This window comes from Sus scrofa, chromosome 10 (assembly GCF_054392235.1).
Source record: "Sus scrofa isolate SSC_HxYL_T2T_F1_AM1 chromosome 10, Sscrofa_HxYL_maternal_Yorkshire_Landrace_v2.0, whole genome shotgun sequence".
Taxonomy (NCBI): domain Eukaryota; kingdom Metazoa; phylum Chordata; class Mammalia; order Artiodactyla; family Suidae; genus Sus; species Sus scrofa.
Genome location: NC_139392.1, coordinates 17,969,870 through 17,994,305, shown reverse-complemented (window position 1 = coordinate 17,994,305; position 24,436 = coordinate 17,969,870). Strand labels below are relative to the sequence as shown.

Sequence of the window (24,436 nt, the reverse complement as noted above, 5' to 3'; positions counted from 1 at the left end):
GATCAGTCCTAAATGTAAGAACTCAAACTATACAACTTCTAAAAGAAAACAGGAAAAAGTGTTAGTGACCTTGGATGGGACAAAGACTTCTTAAATGGGACCAGTTCTCACTGGTGTTCCACAAAAAAGAAAATACATACCACTTCTTGGTCTTTTTATACTGGATGACTTCCTTGGAAGATTTAACCCTTTAGTACTGATCACTTGTTTAATGCCCACAGTACTTGAATTTTCCTTTAATCTTGAAGCATCTGAAACAATATCCAGCTCAAGTCTAGGGCAATAATTCCTATGCCAAATGCTATTAATATTAGATGACTTTTGACATGTTTTGTCATTCCAACTACGACTTCTTGATTGGGCAGGCTAAAATAGCAAAAGGAAAAGAGTTACTTGAAGAAAAAAATAGTTAAATCATTTCCCTCTGTATCAACATAAATGATAAGTAAATCATTAAATAACCCCTTTGAAGAGCCTTTGATGAAATATCTGTCCTCTAACAACATTTTCTACTTTGCTGGCTCTATACCTTTCCATTAAATGTGTCTTGTATTCCTAGGTCTATTTCTCTCCTCATGAAAGTCAAGTAAACACGTTAGCTCATTTCTAAGGAATAATGAATCTTCCTAGGATGAACAGTGCAAGAAACGAAACTGTGCTTGAAGAAACATGACCAGAGAAAAAGTACTTCTAAAATTTGAGTATTAGTTCAATACATAATACTAATTGGTATAATAATCCTTGAGTAATAAGCCTCTAAATAATCATCGACATACCCTTTACAAAGGACTTGAAAATTAAAACCATAAAATTATGTACTTAACTATCCCATCTCTAGAACCTGGATGAGTTCAAACCAAAACAATCTAATTGACAAAACAATAGTTTCTTTGGTGAACAATACAGAGAAACAGAAAGCTACTTTGGTTTCCAAGAAAGAACTTATGGATAGCAAGGATTGGTAAATTATCATTTTTAACACAAATACAAGTTATTCACAATTAATAACTAAATATATTTTAGATGACAAAGTATGACCTTTAAAAACTGTGCAGCACTATGTTGAACACCTGAAACTTTTGTTAAACCAACTATACCTTAGTAAAAAAATAAAGAACCTGGCCCAAGAGAGAGCTGACTCAAATGTCTGCAGAAAAGAATACCAGTGAGAAAGATGCCAATTTCATGTACAGAAATTTGGAGAAAGCCTTGGGAATTTAAGGCACCATGGAGGTCACAAGTGGGGTGGGGTGGAGGCTGAGAAAAGGGTTATTTGGCCCCTAGGTCCTCATCCTCAACCTGACCATACAGTCAGTTCGCACTCATCTGCCTTCAGAGCAACTGGACCTTTGAAACCCAGAAATAGTGACATAAAAGTAGTAGGCATCCTGCTGTATAACTCTGGGAACTGTATCTAGTCACTTATGATGGAGCATGATAATATGAGAAAAAAGAATGTATATATGTATGTGTGACTGGGTCACCTTGCTGTACAGTAGAAAATTGACAGAACACTATAAACTGGCTATCATGGAAAAAAATAAAAATCATTAAAAAAATTTAAAAATATAAAGCAGGAGATCCCGTTGTGGCTCAGTGGTTAACGAACCTGCCTAGTATCCATGAGGACGTGGGTTCTATCCCTGGCCTTGCTCAGTGGGTTAAGAATCTGGCAGTGCCATGAGCTGTGGTGTAGACTGCAGAGGCGGCTTGGATCCCATGTTGCTATGGCTGTGGCATAGGCCAGTAGCTACAACTCCAATTCGACCCCTAGCCTGGGAATCTCCATATACCACAGGTGCGGCCCTAAAAAAAGAAAAAAAAAAAAAAAGAATTATTTGGAGTTCCCGTCATGGCTCAGGGGTTAACGAATCTGACTAAGAACCATGAGGTTGTGGGTTCAATCCCTGGCCTTGCTCAGTGGGTTAAGGATCCGGCGTTGCCGTGAGCTGTGGTGTAGGTCTCAGACATGGTTTGGATCCCGCGTTGCTGTGGCTCTGGCGTAGGCTGGCAGCTACAGCTCCAATTGGACCCCTGGCGTGGGAACCTCCATATGCCACGGAAGCAGCCGAGAAATGGCAAAAAGACAAAAATAAATAAATAAATAAATAAATAAAATAAAATAAAATAAAAATATAAAGCAGTAGGCACTTCAGAATAAGAAGATCCATTTGTCTAAGGACAGAGATCAAATGAAATGCTAAATATTGAATTATTAAGGGGTACTTCTTGACCCACCCCAACTCATTTTCCCTGTCCTGCTCTCAGAATGCCGATAGCCACAGTTCTACAGCTATGGAGAGAAAATGGAGGATCCCTTTTTGGAAAAAACTGTGGCTAGAAAACATGCTGACATTTGGGGATTCACAAAACAGAGCCAGCATGTTGCCAAATAGTTCACCCAAGACTATAAGCCGCACTCATTTACACAAAGCTTCCTGAGCTTTTCAGTGTCTTTCCCAAATAGAAAACAAATGACAAGCTCTAGATGTAAAAAGTCTCTACCATGAAAGAGAAAAACCAAAAAACATAGAAAAAAAAAATTCAAAGCAAACAGAGATAATGCAGAAAGAAGAAAATATCCAAGAGATAATAATGAATATTCTGGGGTGAGAGGAGGAGCTTATATTCACGAAACAAAATCTTTAAAACAGCACATTTGGAGAAAAGAGTTCTTAGATATGAAAATGACAGTAAAAATTAAAAATCCAACAGAATTTTCTGCCATGATTGAAATGTTCTGTGCCATCCAACATGAAAGCCGCTAAGGACTTAAGAAATGGCCAACACAACAGAAGAACTAACACATGGTCTCTTTCATTCTCTCAGGCTAGAAAACTTGGAATTTAATTTTTTTTAATTAAAGTGCTATTGCCTTTGATATTATACAGTTGACTCTTGAACAGTGTGGCTTTGAACTGTGTGTATCTGCTTATATGTGGATATTTTCAACAGTAAACACTACAGCACTACATGATCTAGTGGCTAGAGGCTACATACTGGATAGCACAAAGTTGAAGGACAAAATTAAAAAAAGTTTGGAGCTCCTACCATGGTGCAATGGGATCAACAGCATCTTGGTTCAATCCCTGGCCTTGCTCAGTGGGTTAAGGATCTGGCGTTGCCATGAGCTGTGGGGTAGGTCACAGACATGGCTCAGATCCTGAGTTGCTGTGGCTGTGGTGTAGGCCAGCAGCTGTAACTACGGTTAGATGCCTAGCCTGGGAGCTTCCATATGCCGTGGGTCTGGCCCTAAAAAGACAAAATACAAAAAATAATTAATTTAATTAAAGGCATTCTCTCCTTAGGAGGAGCTAAATGCATTCCATTTGTTTCCACGGAGCCTAGAACACATCTCTATTACAGCACTTACCATCTTGTTCTCTCTCTATATAACTACATGTCCCTCCCCTAGGCAAAGAGTACCTTACAAGCAAGGATTATGTTTTGTTTTTCTTTATATTCCAGAACACTAGCTAACCTAACTGCGCTTGTTACAGTACTTAATAAATGTTTAGTAAAGACCTGAATGGTGAGTAAGGGTAAAAAAGACCTGGGTTAGACTAGAAACTATGAGAAAGAAGAAACTATTAACCAGAAAAACAAGCAGCAGAAAGACTTAACAATGAAAGAGAAGCCATAGGTGAAGGAGGTTAAGAGGTACAAACTATTAGATACAAAATAAATAAGTTACAAAAATGTAATGTACAGCACAGTGAATACAGCCAATATTTTATAATAACTTTGTATGGAGTATAAGTCATAAAAATATCAAATTACTGTGTAGTACATCTGAAACTAATACAGCTGACCCTTGAACAATGTAGGGGTTAATCCAAGTATAACTTATAGTCGGCCTTCCAGAGCCACTGTTCTCCTATATCTGTGAATTCAACCAATCAGACCACATAGTATTGTAGTATCTATTGCTGCACGTCTAAGTGGATACATGTGGTTCAAAGGCCAATGGCATAATATCAAAGGCAATAAAACTTCGATTACAAAAATTAAATTCCAGAGTTCCCGTTGTGGCACAGTGGAAATGAATCTGACTAGTATCCATGAGGATGTGGGTTTGAGCCCTGGCCTCACTCAGTGGGTTAAGGATCTGGCATTGCCGTGAGCTGTGGTGTAGGCTGCAGGCGCGGCTCAGATCCCGAGTTGCTACGGCTGTGGTGTAGGCTGCCACCTGTAGCTCCGATTTGACCCCTAGCCTGGGAACTTTCATATGCTGTGGGTGCGACCCTTTAAAAAAGACCAAAAAAAAAAAAAAATTAAATTCCAAGTTTTCTAGTCTGAGAGAATGAAAGAGATCATGTAACTGACATTTATTCACTCAACAAAAAACATGGTAAATATGACAGTGAGTATCACAAAACCTTGGCTTTATGAAGATTATATTCTACTGGGAAGAATCAGAAAATAAACAAAAGAGATATAATTAATGGAGTAATAAACGCTAAAAAAGTCTGCTTTCAACTATGGACAGACTTTAGGTTATAGAAAATCATTTATGTACGGATTCAGAAGACATTTAGAATTATGAAGTTACATGGCTGGTACACAGACCAGAGCTTGGGTTAAGGATGTGCGAGTTCTCTGCATAAGTGAGATAATGAAATTCATAAGAACGTAGTTAAGGAATAAACATGAACACAAAAGAGAAGAGTCTGAATGGAAATATGAACTGAAAAAACAATGGTGGGAGATAGTATCATAAAGGATGTTTGTAGACAATTGGGAAAAAGTGGAAGAAAACAGGAAAGGGCTCGAAGACACACAGCAGGTGGCTCAGTAAATATCTGCTAAATTGTGAATGAGTGAAAGTTTTTACCCCCAAGGGAGTGTTTCTAGGTTTGAGTCTTCAACAAGGCCAAGTGCCAGAGGTTGAATGAGGTGAGATGAGAAAAAAAGGCATAAAACATTTGGTATATTCAAATGAAATGTTCAGGTCTAAATGTCTGACAATATAGTATGTGCTCATTTCTTAATTTAAGGAAATTAACCAATACAGCTAAGTTCTAAGAGATATACTTTCTCTGGCATCGAGTTGTTTTTACTCTACACCCTGCACAGTACCTGGATATAGAAATGCTTAAAAGACATTTACTAAATGAAGATTGGCCTCTGGTCATCGTTCTGGAGATGTAACTAAAATGTGCTCTTTCAGAAAGAAAGCTTTAAAATGTTACCATGACAGTGTCTGGATTGTAGTCATCAATTTGTTCCAAAGTATTTATATCTTTATTTCCGAGTGCTATTTGAAGAGCTACAGAATCATCAATATACCTAGGTTGGTAAGATTAAGGAAAAAATGCTTTCATTAACAACCAAACAAACAATCCTATATTAAAACAGAAAAGTGTGTTCTATTGTTTCAGAAAATCTTCAGGTTTATGACTTTAATGGACCCCCCCCCCCCACTTTCTACATTGAGCTGTAGGGAATCCAGAGGCATCGTTTACCGGTATCTACTTGGCACAGGAGTTGGCTCTGAAGCAAAGTACTTACTTCCGGTCAAGAGAGATGGAGAGAAAAGTCCTGGCCATTACCTGAGTTGACTAAGAGCCCCGCATCTCCCATCTCCGTATGGGAAGGGATCCTCAGCTGGCACATACTCACATGCCCATAGTGTTCTTCATAATTAATTGAGCGTGCTTGCCATAAGGAGTTCTCTTAAGTGCCACCTATGGAGTGTGTAACTTAAGTGACTGACCTCTGTCAGGTCAGTCTACATAGTTAGCAGGTTATAATGGATGAGCCTCAGGTTTATAAACAAAAAGCTGCCCTAGTTCCCATTGTGGCGCAGCGGAAATGAATCCGACCAGGAACCATGAGGTTGTGGGATCGATCCCTGGCCTCACTCAGTGGGTTAAGGATCTGGCATTGCCGTGAGCTGTGGTGTAGGTCGAAAACACGGCTCGGATCTGGCCTTGCTGTGGCTGTGGTGTAGGCCGGCAGCTACGGCTCCAATTAGACCCCTAGCCTGGGAACTTCCATATGCCACAGGTCTGGCCCCAAAAAACAAACAAACAAAAAAAGCTGCTCTAAATCTTCACTAGCATGGTAATGAAATTTAACAAAATAAAGGTTCCGATATAAAAAAAAAAGAAAGCAAAAACCACTTTGCTAGCTTTTTACCGAATGTCACACTAAAAATATCACCACAAAAATACAGAAGTGCAAAGTTCTACCGTTCTGGTTCAGAAAGGATACCGCCCAGCATAGCTTAGTGTTGCAGGATCAATATCATCTTCATAGGCATTCAGAGGGATGAGTTTCCTATTGATGGGATCAAAGACTAACTGATAGAGGAAGGTGTTGTTGGCCCGAATAAATCCTTCAATGTAATCTTCTGGTACTGTTATATTCATCTTGAGATAATGTCCAATTTTCTTGATGACCTAATAAAGGATGTAAAAATATTTATAAATTATCTGCAAATAAGGAGTAGGGAAAGTGTTATCCCAAGACCCGTTGCTTTACATTAGAGAATGAGGAGCGACAGAAAAATTAATTGCTTATATCTATCTGTCTACCTTTTTTGTCTTTTTAGGGCCACCCCCATGGCCTGTGGAAGTTCCCAGGCTAGGGGTCAAAGAGGAGCTGCAGCTGCCAGCCTACGCCAGATCCAAGCTGTGTCTGCGACCTAAACCACAGCTCACGGCAATGCCGGATCCTTTAACCCACTAAGCAAGGTCAGCGATCGAACCCATGTCCTTATGGATGCCAGTTGGGTTTGTTTCCGCTGAGCCAAGATGGGAACTCCTTTGAATCATATTTTAAAAACGAAGTCAACATTCTAACTCCTGTTTGAGTCATGGGTGATTAAAGCTAGACGGGGTTTTAAGTCTTTTAGATCAAACTCAGGGATGAAGACGGAAAGACCCAGAGAACTGAAGTGACCCTTGAGTTATAGGCTAGTTAGTAGATGCTGGTTTATTGCCAAATGTGGCCCTGTCTCCTTTTTTTTTTTTTTGTCTTTTTGCTATTTCTTTGGGCCGCTCCCGCGGCATATGGAGGTTCCCAGGCTAGGGGTCTAATCGGAGCTGTAGCCACTGGCCTACACCAGAGCCACAGCAAAGCGGGATCCGAGCCGCGTCTGCAACCTACACCACAGCTCACGGCAACGCCGGATCCCTTTACACTCTTAAAAGCTCTTAGTGGTATTTTTTTTTAATATGGGATATAGCTGTTGTTATTTGCTGGGTCAGAAATTGAAACAAAAAAAATTAAAATGGGAGTTCCCGTCGTGGCGCAGTGGTTAACGAATCTGACTAGGAACCATGAGGTTGCGGGTTCAGTCCCTGCCCTTGCTCAGTGGGTTAACGATCCGGCATTGCCGTGAGCTGTGGTGTAGGTTGCAGACCCGGCTCGGATCCCGAGTTGCTGTGGCTCTGGTGTAGGCCGGTGGCTACAGCTCCGATTCAACCGCTAGCCTGGGAACCTCCATATGCCGCGGGAGTGGCCCAAGAAATAGCAACAACAACAACAACAACAACAAAAAGACAAAAGACAAAAAGACAAAAAAAAAAAAAAATTAAAATGTTAATTCACTTAAAATTAATAATAACTTCATTACAATTTCACATAAATACCATCGTTTTTATGCAAAGTAGCCATCTTATAAAATGAATGAGACTTATGACAGGAATTGCACATTTATGTCAGTCTCTTTAATGTGGCTTAAGAGAGCGTAACTTGATTCTTGTATCTACTTCATACGCTCTGATGCAGTATCATGTGTCTCGTATTTTCCAGAAAACTCTGAGACACCATTTATCACTGCCATATATTTCTCTAATATATTTACCTTAAAAAACTAAGGTAAAGAAGCTCATTCCCACCCCCACCGTCCTTGACGACGTAGTTCTCATAAGCCCTTAGACTCTGCAGAGCAGAATTTGTGTTTTCTGATGCTAGGAGTGCAGAGAGTGAGTGCTTGGGGCTTGGGGTGGCATACTGGGATAGACAGATCTCAAGGTTAGGAGACAGAGGAGTTCCCGTCGTGGCGCAGTGGTTAACGAATCTGACTAGGAACCATGAGGTTGCGGGTTCAGTCCCTAGCCTTGCTCAGTGGGTTAAGGATCCGGCATTGCCATGAACTGTGGTGTAGGTCGAAGACGCGCTCAGATCCTGCACTGCTGTGGCTGTGGCGTAGGCAGGCAGCTACAGCTCCAATTGGACCCCTAACCTGGGAACCTCCATATGCCAAGGGAGCAGCCCTAGAAAAAGTAAAAAAAAAATTACTACTAGGGAGTTCCCTCGTGGTACATTAGGTTAGGGATCTGACCTTGTCACTGCTGTGGCTTGGGCCACTGCTATGGCACAGGTTCAATCCCTGGTCTGAGAACTTCCACATGCAGTGAGTGTGGCCAAATAAGTATCTAAACAACTTTAAAATTACTACTAGTTTTTTGTCCTCTGCTGCAGGCATGGTTCTAGTATTTCGGTCATTGTTTCAATGTCACAATATTGACTATGGATATAATAGAATATTTAAGATTCATATTCTGAGTGGGGCTACGAGCTGCTTCAAAAACTGAATATGACATGTTAAATCACTCTTACCTTTACAATATCTGGATTGTTGGCTAGTCTCAGTACTTTGCAGGCCTTGGCTAATCCAATCCCACGCAGTGAGGAGAGATAGTCACAGCCTGATAGAATGCACATATAGCGGAACTTCTCCTCTGTAAATACATCCCCGAGCTGTTTGCACTTTCCCAGCCGAGCCTGATCAACTTCTAGTCCATTTCCAAACTGGTCCATTTTTAAAATCACCTTCAAAAGGAAGGGAAATTGTTAACAACTATAAGAGCCACTTTTTATTTTTCATTATCTAATCCATTGCAGTACTTCTAAGAATGCTTTCTTGAACATGACTTTCTAAGAACATAACTGAGAAGAGAAATAAGTAGGCCAGTTAATTACTGTGAAATTTGCAAATAAGTTAAATTGAAGCTAAGGCTATGGCAGACAAGGTCATACACCAGAACTCAACTGTCCTGACTGGTTATCAAGAAGACCCTCCAGGACTTCCCGTCGTGGTACAGCAGAAACGAATCTGACTAGGAACCATGAGGTTGGGGGTTTGATCCCTCGCCTCGCTCAGTGGATTGAGGATCTGATGTTGCCCTGAGCTGTGGTGTAGGCTGGCAGCTGCAGCTCCGATTCAACCCCTAGCCTGGGAACCTCCATATGTGCTGGTGCAGCCCTAAAAAGCAAGAAAAAGAAAGAAAAAAAGGCCCTCTTTACTTCCTACTTAACATTACAGGTCAAATAGCAATTCATACAAAAAGCATTTTTTTCCTTACCTTCTACTTTTATACTTTCAAGTAACCCTTTTTCTTAAAGTAATACATGGCCACTGAAGAAAATTTGGAAAACATAGGAACTGAGGAAGAAGAAAACAAAGTTGTCCCAAATCTCTCATCTATCACTGCTCCCAGCACTAATCTTTTCACAGATCCTTTCTAGTCATCTATGAAATTCACAGATAACATAAATAACAGATATTAACAAAAATGAGATCACTTAATAGTTTTACAACTTATCATAATGAAATGTCCCTTTAAACAGTTTTATATGTAGGTCTAAATAACTGCAGAGCATTCCATTAGTAGATAAGTTAGCTTATTCACCTAACAGCAAAATATAAAGCATAGGAGTTATCAGTGTTAAAAAACGAGACTACATTCCACTAAAGAATTTGGAGAAAACAACAAAACCCTCTAACTTTATGGGCTTGCTCTGAAAAATAGTCCAGATTACACAAATGTCAAGCTGCAAAAACCTTTCATTTTAAATAATTATTAACACTGTAAGTAGACAGGCATTGCAGGTATTAAATAAAATAATTATTGCTGGAGAGGAAGCCTTTGGCTCTTTTATTTACACTATTTCTGTCCACATAGAAAGAAACAGCATGGAGGAGCTGTGGTTAGGTACCTTTTTACATCCGAAGGCCAGGAGATCAGAGTCCTCTGTAATGATAGCCTGTACAATACCAGCCTTGTTAAGGTAAGCCAGCTGCGCATCCGCCTCGTACGGAGCCACCAAACAGTCTACACCCTGAGCCCGAGCAGCCTGTGAGGAAGGATCAGTCAGAAGAGCATTTGGAGAGCACCCAACAACTTCCTGTTTCAAACCCCTTTTATTACCCGCCTCAACGTGGACACGCTCATATTATTTTCAGAAATCACTTCCTGTGAAGCATGTATTTTTCCTTTTAGTATGAGCATATATCCATGAATAATTAAATTTATAAATTAGGAAAAAGGCTGCATATTTGGGGGTGGAAGGGAACTCGAAGCTGTAACGCATGTTTCAAATGAAAGAAAACTACCATCTTTCGAATGGTTATGCTCCAAAAAGAATACTGTCACAGCACAAAAGTCTGACACCATACTGATGGAACGACAGACTCAAATCACTGTTTATCCTCCCGTTGTTTACCAAGCAGTTGAAACAGCCTGAAAAGGAAGAAGTGTGTGCTGGGATTGTGGATATGTCAACACTAATTAAGATTTATGAGAATAGGGAGTTCCCGTCATGGCGCAGTGGTTAACAATTCCGACTAGGAACCATGAGGTTGCGGGTTCGGTCCCTGCCCTTGCTCAGTGGGTTAACAATTGGCGTTGCCGAGAGCTGTGATGTAGGTTGCAGACGCGGCTCGGATCCCGCGTTGCTGTGGCTCTCGCGTAGGCCAGTGGCTACAGCTCCGATTGGACCCCTAGCCTGGGAACCTCTATATGCCGTGGGAGCAGCCCAAAAAAATAGAAAAAAGACAAAAAAAAAAAAAAAAAAAAAAGATTTATGAGAATAAGGAAAGAAGCTTCTAAGCAGAAGCAGAGCAAGCAGATTAAGTCTGCAGAGTTCCTGAGTTGGCCAGGCTAGCTGAACAGACCTCTGACTGTCATTCCAGAAGAAAGGTTATAGTATGAGAGTGAATGGGTTAGGATTGAACCCCCAGGAATTTGTCCCTTCCGTCTCTAAGGAGCACATTTGAATCATCTAAAAAGGGACAGCTTCAGAGTTCCACATCGTGGCTCAGTGGTTAACGAACCCAACCAGCATCCATGAGGATGAGGGTTCGATCCCTGGCCTCGCTCAGTGGGTTAAGGATCCAGCATTGCCGTGAGCTGTGGAGTAGGTTAGACACAGCTAGGATCCTGCGTTGCTGTGGCTGTGATGTAGGCCAGTGGCTGCAGCTCAGATTCAACCCGTAGCATGGGAATTTCCATATGCTGCAGGTATGGCCCTAAAAAGCAAAATAAATAAATAAATAAATAAAATAAAAAGGGAGAGCTTCACTTATTCCTCAGGTTTCTCCTGTGCAAATTGTTGGGCTCCTTTCTTCTACTAGTAGATACTGCTCCCTTCTTCCCGATGCCCAGCTTTCCTGAAAGTTAGACCTAGAATAATTTTCTGCCCTCTATTCCCTTGTCCTCCATCAACAAAAAACGTATAACCAGCTGAAATGAACCCAGACATTGATGACTTTGGCTTGTTTTCTTATTCAGCTCACTTTAATTACGCTGTGGGCCATAGCATGTGTGATGTTGATAGAACGGGTAAAACATTCTCTGGCTTCTGAGACCTTCCCCTCACGAAGAAGCTGCTTTCCCTTAAGAAGATTGGCTTGTCTTCTCCTGCAAGAGAAAAAATGGTGAGCGGCAGACCCAAGAAACTATGATAAACACATAATTCAAGAAACTTTCCTAGAAGAAAACATGTTTGACTCATTTGAAAGTACACACCAGGAATACCTGTTGTGGCGCAGTGGAAACAAATTGGAGTAGCATCCATGAGGATGTGGGTTCGATCCCTGGCCTCGCTCAGCGGGTTAAGTATCTGGCGTTGTCGTGAGCTGTGGTGTAGGCCAGTGGCTACAGCTCTGATTAGACCCCCAGCCTGGGAACCTCCATATGCCGTGCGCACGGCCCTAAAAAGACAAAAAGACAAAAAAAAAAAAAAAAAGGAAAAAAGAAAAAAGAAAAAAAAAAAAAGATAAGGGAGGAATGGAGAAGTTTAAGAAAATGTGAGGCAAGACTTTTACACTATCAAAACCAACATTCCAGTATAAAGAGTGAAGCTTTATCAATAAAGTAGGAACTTGAGGTTTACGGTTTTCTGGGAGCTTCTCTTCTACTGGAGGACAAAACCAAAATAACATGGGAGACGTTGATATAAGGACAGTTAACCATCAGCTAAATGGTAATTTGTAGACACAAGACTAAATAAATAAGGGTTAGACAGGGAAAGAGCAGAAGCTATGTGCCCTGACAATGTCGTACCACTATTTCTTAAACAGGGAGAGAGAGTGCACATGCCAAAGAAAGAAAAATAAATTTTAACTGTTTTCAATAATCATATTGGTAGTGGTGGTACTAGTGTTTTATTCTGCGTCTACTGTTAAGTATAACGTGAGATAAAGTTATAAGATAGTCTAACTTTATCATCCCTGTATCCTTGAAAACAAGGATTCTCAGTATGACAGAAAGGAGCTATGGACACAATACAGAAAAAGTTCAGTAAAAAAACTCTGCGGTCTTTTTTTTTTTTTTTCCTTCCTTTTTACGGCTGTATCTGCAGCATATGGAAGTTCCCAGGCTAGGGGTTGAATCAGAGCTACGGCTGCCAGCCTGCGTCACAACCACAGCAACGTGGGATCTGAGCCACATCTGCAATCTAAGGCACAGCTCACGGCAACGCCAGATCCCTTAACCCACTGGGCGAGGCCAGATATCAAATCCACAGCCTTATGGATCCTAGTCGGGTCCTTTAAACCCTCTGAGCCACAACAGGAACTCCAAAACCCTGTAGTCTTGAATTTGAAGTTATCAGTCTGAACTCATGAGGTTTTTATCTTTAAGTACATGTGTGTATTCACATATAGACACATTTCCTAGTTCCACTTTTAAACTGAGCTCCAGAGATGAGACTTCGCAGAAAAGGATTTTAAATGCCCCTCCCACTGCTACAAAGGCACAAAGAAAGCTGATCCTACAGGAGTTAAGTCCGAAAGAACATTCAGGTCAGAGACAGACAGCTAAAACATTTTTTGGCTGTTCTCAAAAGTCAGCAAGAGAAAATAACTGGATTAGAATTAAAAACATGGTGGGGGAGTTGCTGTGGTGGTGCAGCAGAAACAAATCCAACTAGGAACCATGAGGTTTCGGGTTCGATCCCTGGCCTCGCTACATGGGTTAAGGATCTGGTGTTGCCCTGAGCTGTGGTGTAGGTCGAAGACGTGGCTTGGATCCCACATTGCTCTGGCTGTGGCGTAGGCCAGCGGCTACAGCTCCGATTAGACCCCTGGCCTGGGATCTTCCATATGCTGAGGGTATGGCCCTAAAAAGACAAAACAAACAAAAAAACATGGTGGGGGCACCCAAATGGGATGTGGCATGGACTAGTCCCTAATCATACTGGTTTAGGGTGTCACTAATCCTTTTAGAACTAAACTGGAACTAATTTTTTATTAAAAGTATTTTCAGTAAACTGTATATTATTCCTATTACATTGTGGGCTCAGAAGGTCTTAGTTAATCCTTTAATAAACTTTATAGAAGTTCTGACTTTAAGAATCAGAGCCCTAGGGGAGTTCCCATCAGTAGTTAACAAACCCACCTAGGATCCATGAGGATGAGGGTTTGATCCCTGGCCTTGCTCAGTGGGTTAAGGATCCAATGTTGCCATGAGTTGTGGTGTAGGTCCACAGACGTGGATTCAATCTGGCGTTGCTGTGGCTGTGGCATAGGCCAGCGGCTACAGCTCCGATTCAACCCCTAGCCTGGGAACCACCATGTGCCTTGAGGGTGGCCCTAAAAAAAAAAAAGAAAAGAAAAGAAAAGAATCACAACCGCAGGGAGTTCCTGTTATAGCTCAGCAGAACCCGACTAGTGTCCAAGAATCAGAGCCCTCACAGCACTTCAAGTCAACCATACTTTAAAAAAAGAAAGAAAGAAAGAAAAAACCAGAGCCCACAAAGTTCAGCTCGACTGAAAAATCTAGACCTGCGGAGCCCTCTTCTAGGGTCAGAGACGGCAAAACTGGGCAAGGAGGACCTCTTACACAATGCTCCCTCAATGAGGTTTACTTCCATTCTGTGCTAACTCACACTCCCTTTAACAGCTAAGCCCAGGGGTTTTCCTATACAGGACAGTGACTCCTGGACATAAAAACTAACACAGGGTGAAAACAAGAACAGATGAAAGTGGTAAAATAGATCGTTCATTAAAATACAGAAAATCCTTCGAATGTTTACTGTAAAATTACTAGATTTTGTTAAGTTAAATGTGAACGATAAAATTTCTAGTATAACTGCTAAAAAACCAGAAATACAGTATATCACGTTTCTTTTTTGTAATTATTTTTAAAAATTTATTTTACTGAAGCATAGTTGATTTACCATGTTATGTTAATTTCTGCTGTAAAACAAAGTTATACACACAAACATTCTTTTTCATATTCTTTTCCATTATGGTTTATCACAGGATATTGCATTTAGTTCTCTGTGCTATACAGTAAGACACTGTTAACCCATTCTATTTATAATAGTTCACATTTGCTAATCTCAAACTCCCAATCCCTCTCTCCCCCATCCCATGCTCCCTTGACAACTATGAGTCTGATCTCTATTTCTGTGAGTTTGTTTGTTTTGTAAATAAGTTCATTATGTCACATTTTAGAGTCTACATAAAAGGGATATCTCATGGTATGTGCCTTTCTCTTTCTGACTTACTTCACTTGGTATGATAATCTCTAGGTACAGCCATGTTGCTGCAAATGGCATTATTTCATTCTTTTTTGTGGCCAAGTAGTATTTCGTTGTGTATATGAATCACATCTTCTTTATCCACTCATCTGTTAATGGACATTTGGGTTGTTTCCATGTCTTGGCTATTGTGAATAGTGCTGTGATGAACAGAGGGTACATGTATCTTTTTGAATTATAGTTGTGTCGGGATATATGCCCGGAAATGAGATTGCTGGATCATATGGTAACTCTAAGTTTAGTTTTCCAAGGAACATCTACACTGTTTTCCACAGTAGCGGCACCAATTTACATTCCCACCAATGGTGCAGGAGGTTCCCCTTTCTATACACCCTCTCTAGTATCTGTTATTTGTAGACTTTTTTTTTTTTTTTGCCACAACCACAGCATGGGGAAGTTCCTGGCCAGGGACTAAACCTGTGTCACAGCAGGACCTGAGCTGCTGCAGTGACAACAATGGATCCTTAACCTGCTGTGCCTGGTTAGGCACTTCCTGTAGACTTTTTAATGATGGCCATTCTGACTGGCGTGAGGTGTTCCCTCATTGTAGTTTTGATTTGCATTTCTCTAATAATTAGCCATGTGGAACATCTTTTCATGTGCCTGTCAGGCATCTGTATGTCTTTGGAGAAATTCTGTTTAGGTCTTCTGTCCATTTTTGGATTGGGTTGTTTGTCTTTTTGATATTGATCTGTATGAGCTATGCGTATATTTTGGAAATTAAGCTCTTGTGGGTTGCATCATTTACAAATATTTTCTCCTCGTCTGTAGGTTGTCTTTCATTTTTTTATGGTTTCCTTTGTTGTACAAAGGCTTATAAGTTTGATCAGGTCACATACGTTTATTTTTGCTTTTATTTCTATCGTCTTAGGAGTCTGACCTAAGAAAACACTGGTACGATTTATCGGTGAATATTTTGCCTATTTTCTCCTTAATTGATTGCCTACATTGTAACTTCATTGATTTACATGCAGCTGTCCAACTTTTCACCACCTGCTCAAGAGACTCACTTTTCAACTAGAAATAAGAAATAATGTTACAAAACAATCAACCCAGAAGTTAAGCAAGGTAGAAGCTATGTATTAGAAATTAATGATCACTGTAAAAAGAATAAAATTAGTCTATTTTAAAAAATGATGAAGATTGACAGAATGAATACCAAAAAAATTACTGATGTCTTCTTTATAAGAAACAAACCTGAAACCACTGACATAGTAAAAATGAAAATAAAGATACGAGGAACGTACAAAAGAAGTTGTTAGAATAATATGACAGAATAAATTTTAGAACAAAAAGCACAGAGATGAAAAGTCACTACATATTGTTTCAATTTGCCACCAAAATACACCAAATTCTGAACGTGAATGTAACCCATAAAATAGCTTCAAAAGAAAGGAAGCAAAAAATGGACAGAACCACAAGATAAATGACAATTCCACTATCACGGTGAAATTTGAACATACTTTTCTCAGTAACTGCTGGATTAAGTAGACATATAAACAAACAAGCAAAAAACCCCACCAAAAAATCCTTATCCCTGATAAGGCTATGGAAGATTTGAGCACTACGGTCAATAAGCTTGATTTCCTGGACAGACAGGAAACCTTCCACTCAGTAACTGAAGAACACACATTCCTTTCTAGCACACATGGAACGTTAGGGTGCTCTGTTCGTGCCACAAACAAAAATCACAAGAAATTTCTATCATATAGAGCACAGTGTTAGACCTTCAAGTAAAGTTAGAGAATCAACTTACTCTCTTCTGGACTTCTCCACTTCCTTTTTAGAAGGTAGAGTACATCCATCAAATACCAGGATAGGCTTGATCCCATGAGACAGTAACATATTTACAAATTTCATACAAAATCCTACATACCTAAAAATGAAGAAAAACATTTAAGGAATAAAGAAAAACATATATTCACCTTTCGACAATGACTTCTCCTCTGCTCTCCATCCCACACCCTCCACCCCAACCCCATCTTCTGCAACCAAAAAGATCATTATCCATTGTGCTTAAGTCAATCATACTAAGATCTGTGGGCCTTTCCACTAGAAGATAAATGATATATTGCTAAAAAGAAAATACACAAGTGTCCAAATCTCTGTGGAAAATCTCTGTCCCCAACTATGTTATGCTCGCTTGTTTTTCTATTGTTCCTATTTAAAATATAAACAGAATATTTGCCTTGCATCACATAAGGTCACAGAATCAGGACTGGATGTCAACATGGCCACGTTTTTTAGCCTCAAGTAAAGTAAAAGGATCAGAACTCACCTTGTCCCTTAGAAGCAACTGCCTTGCTTTGTTAACAGGGTTTAGCAGTGCATTGACTGTACCCAAGAAAGTGGGAGTCTGACATCGTCACAGATTTTTAGGCAATTGTGACAAGGGTAATCTTAGATAAAGAATAAAGGAGACAGTCTGGTCTTTGCCCACTAGTGTCCTAATACTCTGGCTTATGAGAAAGACTGCAAACCGGGCCTGTATCACAGAAGGAAATATTTCCTGATTTGGCAATATCCTAAAGCACACACTCTCCCTTTGTGATAAACCTGGCATTGAATGAGAATGATCCCACTGAAGAATTAGTCTTCATTATAAATCTTGTTCTTAGTTGGCAAAGAATTAATACAAGGTTCAAACTTACTTATCGGTAGGCTCGCCTTTGGCTAGTTTTTCAGCACAAGCAACAGCTCCTTTGTGAAGCCAGCAGTATGTATCCACAGCTACTACCTGACCTTTATACTTCCTCACGTGGACAGGTTCAGAAGCTTCTTTGATAAACTGCAGTAATCCTTGGATCCCCATAGTGCCAAGTTAACTAGAGGATGTGAAAAGAGAAAGGGAAAGCAGCAATATTTAAAGCAAATTATATTTACCCCCAAATTTTTGAAAAATAAAGAAAGAGAGCTTGGAAACTGAAACAGCAGCTGCTGTTGTTTAGATATTTGAGAATCAATGCAGTTTATTTTATTTATTTATTTATTTTTGCTTTTTAGGCCCCGAGATCAAACCCATGCCACAGCAGTGACCTTGGCAGCTGCAGTGACGGCACCAGATCCTTGACCTGGTGCGCCACAGGAGAACTCCATAAGCTATACTTTTTTCAGGCCTGAAAATTTACTATTATCGGGATGCTTTATTCCAAGTAATGACCATTCTGTGAATCAGCAGTGGTGGTGCCCGGAGGCACCTCCATCAGACTCTGCAAGCTCCAGGCAAAATAATATGAAACTGTGCCTGCTGTGAAAAAACAGCTGCACAATAAACGCTTTAATTCCCCACCCACTTCCATCCAGGTTGTAGCACCAAGCCCTTTCCACACAGAAACCTGAAGATGCCACAATCCTCCCCATCTCCAACTCCCCATAATAAAAAACAAAAGCAGGAGAATCCCATCCTGGTGCAGCAGAAATGAATCCAACTAGTATTCATGAGGACACGGGTTCAATCCCTGGCCTCTCTCAGTGGGTTGGGGATCCAGTGTTGCCGTGAGCTGTGATGTAGGTTGCAGAATCAACTTGGATCTGGCATTGCTGTGACAGTGGCACAGGCCGGCAGCTGCAGCTCTGATTCGATTCCTAGCCTGGGAACTTCCATAAGCTGCAGGTGCTGTCCTAAAAAGCAAAAAAAAAAAAAAAAAAAGTGAAAGTGGCAGACACTGCGTATTTCTTAACATAACTCTCTCCTATCAGACATTAAGTTTGGAAGGAAAGGAAGGAAGTACCCACAGGTTCAGATATCAGACTTACCCTGTTGATACACTCTAATCCAGGAATAAATTTCAGTTCCTCTGCAGATTCTCAACTCCACTTCTAGTGACTAGGATTCACTAGTTGTGGAGTGAGATGGGAATTCTGAATTTTAAACACAGGCAATTTGGATGCAGGTGGTCCTCAAGCCACAGTTTGGGGAAAAGCTATTAGCTTCCTACCACTCAGATGTTCCTAAAAAGTTTTCTTTCACTCTGAGGAAAACTAAAATAGTAAATATTTCATGAAGCTTACATATTTCTTCTAAGTTGGGTAAATATTCTCCAGTATGTGTTTCTTTTTCAGCACAATGAGGAGAGAGGAGGGAGGCACAAAGCATCCTCAAGAGATGGTTCCAGGACAGGTAGTAGTGACGTCACCGATCCATCCAGTCTCACAGGGACTGGCAGGTCAGCCCAGAAGCCGGTTCCAGGAGTTCCTGTGATCTGCGCAAAGTTAAGAAAACAATGTACTTGTCAACATTTGGAAACTGGGAGTTTGAGCATAAAACCGGCCGGTTAGCTTTTGCAGAAAAACAAGAGGACCCTCCCTCAGTCGGCCAAACCGCACTCCCAGGCCAGGTGAGCCCGCTCCATCGGTCCATACTTTCCTGCAACAGGAGCTCCGCTCGCTCGCTCGCTCGCGGGTGCTTCGCCAGCCGCCCCCAGGGCCACTGCAAGGCCTGGCGCGCCTCAGACCATCCCTTTCCCACCCTAAGATCCTAGATCCCCAGAGCTGGAGCGGGTACCAGTAGGCAGACACCACGGGCCGCCCACCCCTCTCGCTTCCCGGGAAAGGCCATCCGTCCGGTTGAGCGCAACCGGATGGGGGCTCTGAAGCCTCTCTGCATGGTCCCCACTCACGTGGTCCGGTACAGGCGAGACTGAGGCACGGAAGTCAAGGAACAGGCAAGCAGCGCAGCGCTCAGCACTGCACAGACCGCCGGACCTTTCAATTTGCGCGGGATGGGCGGGGGGCCCGCCCAGGGGAAGTGACATCACAACCTCGCGCCGCCGGCACCGCCTCCCAGCACCTCCCGCTTCCGGCCTGGACCGTGGCCTAGACGCTGCAGTGCTGGTGGCCGGGTCGGCTGACCATGGAGTCCTGGGCTTCTTTGTGGAGGGGTGAGAACAGAACTGGCTGTGCTGCCACCGGGGCGCGGCACCTGGAAAGTGCTTTTAAGTTCCTGTCTCTGGGAGTCGTGAATCTCTCCGGACTGCAGCCTGAGGTCCTGGCGCTTAAGCTCCACGAGCGCCGCCGCAGCGTGTTTGGCTTGAGGTTTCTAAACCTAAAAAGATCCCTGACTGGAGTAGCCCTTGGGTTGTGCTGCTGCCCCTCCTCCTCACAGGCAGCTGCACGTGGGCTGCTCGGACACAAACTGCAGCTTAGGTACACGTTCCTTGGATTCTCCTGTAGCCTTTTGGAAAGGGAAGGAGCACTTACTAAATTCACTGGGAAGTGACAGAGAGCCTTTCCTTGGCCAGGTTGGACAGGTGCTTCTGCCCTCTTCTCAACTAGTTCTCAACCTTGGCCTCTAAAGACTTAGGCACTAAGACGGTTTTGAACATCAAGTTGGCATCGCTAGGATGACTCCAGCTCCACTTAGAATGCGCCTGCCTGACAAAGCTCAAGGTGCCAAGAGAATTTAGCATTTGTTCAGCCAACACCAGAAGAGAGTCTCTGCTCCTCAATGTCTCTAGGAGAGGAGGAGCCTAACTTCCATAAACTCTGCTTAGTGTCCCCAGGTGAGTCTCCAACTTTCCCTTCTCGATTTTTAAAAAATTCTCACTACCTGAATCTCTTGAGTCACCACACACACACACACACCCATTCCCTCTTTAAACTGCCCAGCCACTTCTGTACAAATCCAGGATGAGTCATTTCATGCTTGACACATCCCTGTTTCGGTATATTATTGACGAAAATCTGCCGTGATCACTTTACCTAGTGTCCAGCTTAATCTCTGGCAGAAGCCTGGGAAAACTTTATAACCAGTCCTGAAAATGGACCAATGGTGCATACACTTTGAAGACATTTCTGACTTTGGAGGCCACTTGGGGGGAAGCTTCTAGTCCTAATAACACTAAACCTGGTTGCTGTCTTCTTAGGAGTATTGTAGTTAAGGAAATAAATGAGGAAGTTCCTGTTGTTGATGCGTTGATTCTGGCACATCAGAAGTGATTCCAACACGATTCCAATGAGTAGTATCCATGATGATGAGTGTTCGATCCCTGGCCTCAGTGGGTTGGGGAATCCTGTATTGCCTTGAGCTGTGGTGTAGTTCTCAGATGAGGCTCAGATCCCAAGTTGCTGTGACTGTGGTGTGGGCCCACAGCTGTAGCTCCGATTGTGCCCCTAGCCTGGGATTTTCCATATGCTGCAGGTGCGGCCCTAAAAAGCAAAAAGAAAAAAAAAAAAAAAAGGGATGACGTTTAGTCAGGTCAGACCACAGAGGATATTCTGGGTCCAGAGATGAGCTGGAATGAAAATTCAGACTCAATTTAAGGAGTTAAAGGGGAAGAAGTGAGCACATTTTAAAAAATGCTTCTTGTTTGATTGCCTCCTCTGCATGTTTCTCTCATGCTTTTAAAGTCTTATGATCAGTCTATCATGTCAATATATTACCTTCTAAATTGTTGGAAAGATGCCCCTGGTGGGGGGGAGTGGGATGTGCATAGTAGGAGCAGTAGGAGCTTGTTTTAAGAGCTGAGCCCAGGAGAGGAGGTGAGAAAAGTTATCTTGCCATGGGGTTCCACCGGCTCTACAGTGGTAGACCTCACCCTGTTCCTGCTTGGAGCTGACTGTAGCAGACAGTGGGGGAGAGTTCCAAACTAGGCTGAAGAGGAACTTAAATGTGGGCAGGATTCCTTGTAGAGAAATGTTCTTTTTCTTTCTTTTTTTCCTTTCCTTCTTTCTTTCTTTCTGGCCATGCCCGTGACACGAGGGAGTTCCCAGGCCAGCGATGGAACCCATGTCACAGCAGGGACAATGCTGTGTCCTTAACCTACTGAGCCCCAGAGGAACTCCTGTAGAGAAGTGTTTTCATAGTCAATGGACTGACTACCCAGCTGTAAGTAACTGCTTCAGTGTCTGATCCCAGCAAGAGGATGCCACACATGGCAGGGGGTGGAGTGGTGTCTTAGGAAGTAGCCCAGATACCAAAAATATGTCCACTGCCATATACCTGGACAAAACAGTGATTCAGAGGGAGACACACACCTTGATGTTCATGGTAGCACTTTTCACAATAACCAACCCTCAGAAACAACCTATCCATCGACTGACGAATGGATAAAGAAAATGTACATATATACACACAGGAATACTACGCAGCCATGAAAAAGAATGAACGAATGCCATTTGCAGTGACATGGATGGACCTAGAGATGAACATGCTCGGTGAATTATGTCAGAAAGACAACCATGTCATATGTATATGTGGAACCTAAAATATGGCACAAATGAACCTACCTACAACACAGAAACACAGAGGATAGATTTTTGGTTGCCAAGGAGGAGGAGGGAGGAAGAGGGTTGGACTGGGAGTTGGGGATAGTAGATGCAAACTATGACATTTAGAATGGATAGACAGCAAGGTCCTGTATAGAACCGGGAACTATATCCAATTCCCTGGGATAGACCATAAAGGAAAATTTTTTTTGAAGAATATTTATATGTGACTGTCTCAGTCACTTTGCTGTATAACAGAAATTAGCACATTATAAATCAACTATAACTTTTTAACGTGAAAATAAAATTGCACTTTTGAAAAAGCTGAGATCTTTATATTGAATACTTCCCATTAGTTTTGACTATCTTTTTGTGAATAAAAATTGTATCCGACTTTCAAAAACAAAATGTGCCCATGATATCACAACCATGGGCAGTTACTGCACTACAGACAATGCATATCTGTGTTACTATTTTGCCTCCAAAGATTCCAGACTGGATTCTTGGCTGCATTGTTGAAAGAAAGAAAATAGCCATTAACAATGATTTCCCAAACAGAATGCTTTTACTCTATGGGAAGATAAAACCCTTTGACTCAGTTCCTGCGGTAATTTACTAACATGCCTTTGGTGTGCCTCTTGGTCCTAGGTGGAGTGGGGAACACAGACCTGGTTCCTGTCTTCAAGCAACTTAGAATCTAATCTGCAGACAAAACACGGATTCATCCAAAAGGTAAGTCACACATGATGATGATGTGTTGTGAACTTCTGAAAGGAGTGGAACAGCCCACAAAGCTCTCAGCTTAAGACTCAGTTGTATTCCCAGTTCAATGAAGTCTTTGCTCACAGCAGCCCAGACATCCTGTGATGACCTCTGCCCTGACCATTCTCATCCACGTTCATTGGACTGTCTCCAGGTTTAGCAGATAAGAACAAGATAGGCCCAGTTACATTGGCATTTCAGATAAACAACAGATACATTTTGAGTATAAGGATGCCTCATGCGATATTTGAGACTTACTCAAAAGTATTCCATGTTTCTCTGAAATGCAGATGGATATATACCACATCTTTCTTCGCTCATCCTTCCGTAGATGCTTGGGTTGTTTTCCTGTCGTGGTGATTGTAACTCATGTTGTCATGAACATAGAGGTGCATATAATTTTCAAGTGAGTGTTTTCAGCTTCTTTAGATAAATCGCCAGAAGTGGAATTGCTGGGTCCTACTATAGTTTTGATTTTAATTTTTTGAGGAATCTCATGCTGTTTTCCACTCTGGCTGCACCAGTAATGTTCCTTTTTCTCCACATCCTCTGCAACATTTATTGCTTGTGTGTGTGTGTGTGTGTGTGTGTGTGTGTGTGTGTGTATGTGTCTGTCTGTCTGTTTTTATAGTAACCATTCTCTAAGGGATGAGGTGAAATATTATTGTGGTTTTGGTTTGTAGTTCCATTAGTGTGGTTGAACATCTTTTCTTTTTCTTTTTTTTGTCTTTTTAGGGCCACACTCATGGCATATGGAGATTCCCAGGCAAGAGGATGAATTGGAGCTGTAGCTGCCAGCCTATACCACAACCACAGCAAAGCGGGCTTTGAGCTGTGTCTGTGACTGCACCACAGCTCATGGCAATGCTGGATCCTTAATCCACTGAGCAAGGCCAGAGATCAAATCCACCTCCTCATGGATACCAGTCGAGTTTGTTAACCACTGAGCCACAACGGGAACTCCTGAACATCTTTTCATGTCTGTTGGCTATTTTCTGTTTTCTTTGGGAAAATGTCTATTCAGATCCTCTGCCCATTTTTTTTTTTGTTTGGTTGGTTGGTTTTTGTTTGTTTTGTGCCACACCCAAGGCATACAGAAGTTCCCAGGTTAGGGATGGAACCAGTAGCACCCCATGCTACTGTAGTGACAATGGCAGATCTTTAACCCACTGAGCCACACTGGAATTCCCCTCTGTCTATTTTTGTACTGGGTTGTTTGGGGGGTTTTGATGTGGAGTCGAATGAGTTTTTTTTGTTTGTTTGTTTTGTTTTGTTTTGAATATATTTTGGCTCTTAACCCCTTATTGGCTGTAAGATTAGTAAATACCGCCCCATAGAATAGGTTCCCTTTTCAGTTTGATGAAGGTTTCTTTCACTGCAAAAACTTTTTAGTTTGGTGTCATTCCACTTGTTTCATTTTTCCTCTCTGTCACTTGCCTTTGAAGTCAGATCCAAGCATAATTAGTGAGACAGATGTCTGTGTGCTTATCACCTATGTTTTCTCCTAGACATTGTATGGTTTCAATTCTTCCATTCAAGTCTTTAGGCCATTTTAATTTTGGCATGTGGTGTGAGGTAGTGGTCTAGATCCATTCTTTGCATGTGCCTGTGCAGTTCTTCCAGCGTCATTGATTGACGAAACTGTCCTTTGTCCATTGTATGCTCTCTGTTCCTTTGTTGGAAATGA

At 41.7% G+C, this 24,436-nt stretch overlaps 2 protein-coding genes across 13 annotated transcripts in view; one reads left to right on the top strand and one right to left on the bottom strand.

The window, feature by feature from the left end:
- EXO1 (exonuclease 1) overlaps positions 1-19,495 on the bottom strand; it is a 41,077-nt gene extending 21,582 nt beyond the window's left edge. For 2 of the 3 annotated variants that reach the window (XM_003130555.7, XM_084979270.1), the window contains exons 1-10: positions 19,401-19,495; positions 18,793-18,983; positions 17,433-17,606; positions 16,538-16,657; positions 11,531-11,654; positions 9,952-10,089; positions 8,572-8,784; positions 6,217-6,404; positions 5,193-5,289; positions 141-366 (exon numbers count right to left, since the gene is read on the bottom strand). In XM_003130555.7, the coding sequence (XP_003130603.5) occupies positions 141-366; positions 5,193-5,289; positions 6,217-6,404; positions 8,572-8,784; positions 9,952-10,089; positions 11,531-11,654; positions 16,538-16,657; positions 17,433-17,593 (1,267 nt within the window). In that variant the 5' untranslated portion in view covers positions 17,594-17,606; positions 18,793-18,983; positions 19,401-19,495. Of the gene's footprint in view, positions 1-140; positions 367-5,192; positions 5,290-6,216; positions 6,405-8,571; positions 8,785-9,951; positions 10,090-11,530; positions 11,655-16,537; positions 16,658-17,432; positions 17,607-18,792; positions 18,984-19,143 lie in introns of all 3 variants that reach the window. The other variant, XM_021064445.2, reaches the window with a different exon arrangement.
- A 101-nt stretch (positions 19,496-19,596) lies between these two features.
- LOC102166270 (uncharacterized) overlaps positions 19,597-24,436 on the top strand; it is a 49,302-nt gene continuing 44,462 nt past the window's right edge. For 6 of the 10 annotated variants that reach the window (XM_084979289.1, XM_084979287.1, XM_084979285.1 and 3 more), the window contains exons 1-2: positions 19,597-20,282; positions 22,636-22,719. The gene's annotated coding sequence lies outside the window, so the exon portion shown is untranslated. Of the gene's footprint in view, positions 20,283-21,481; positions 21,608-22,635; positions 22,720-24,436 lie in introns of all 10 variants that reach the window. The other 4 variants (XM_084979288.1, XM_084979286.1, XM_084979284.1 and 1 more) reach the window with 1 other exon arrangement.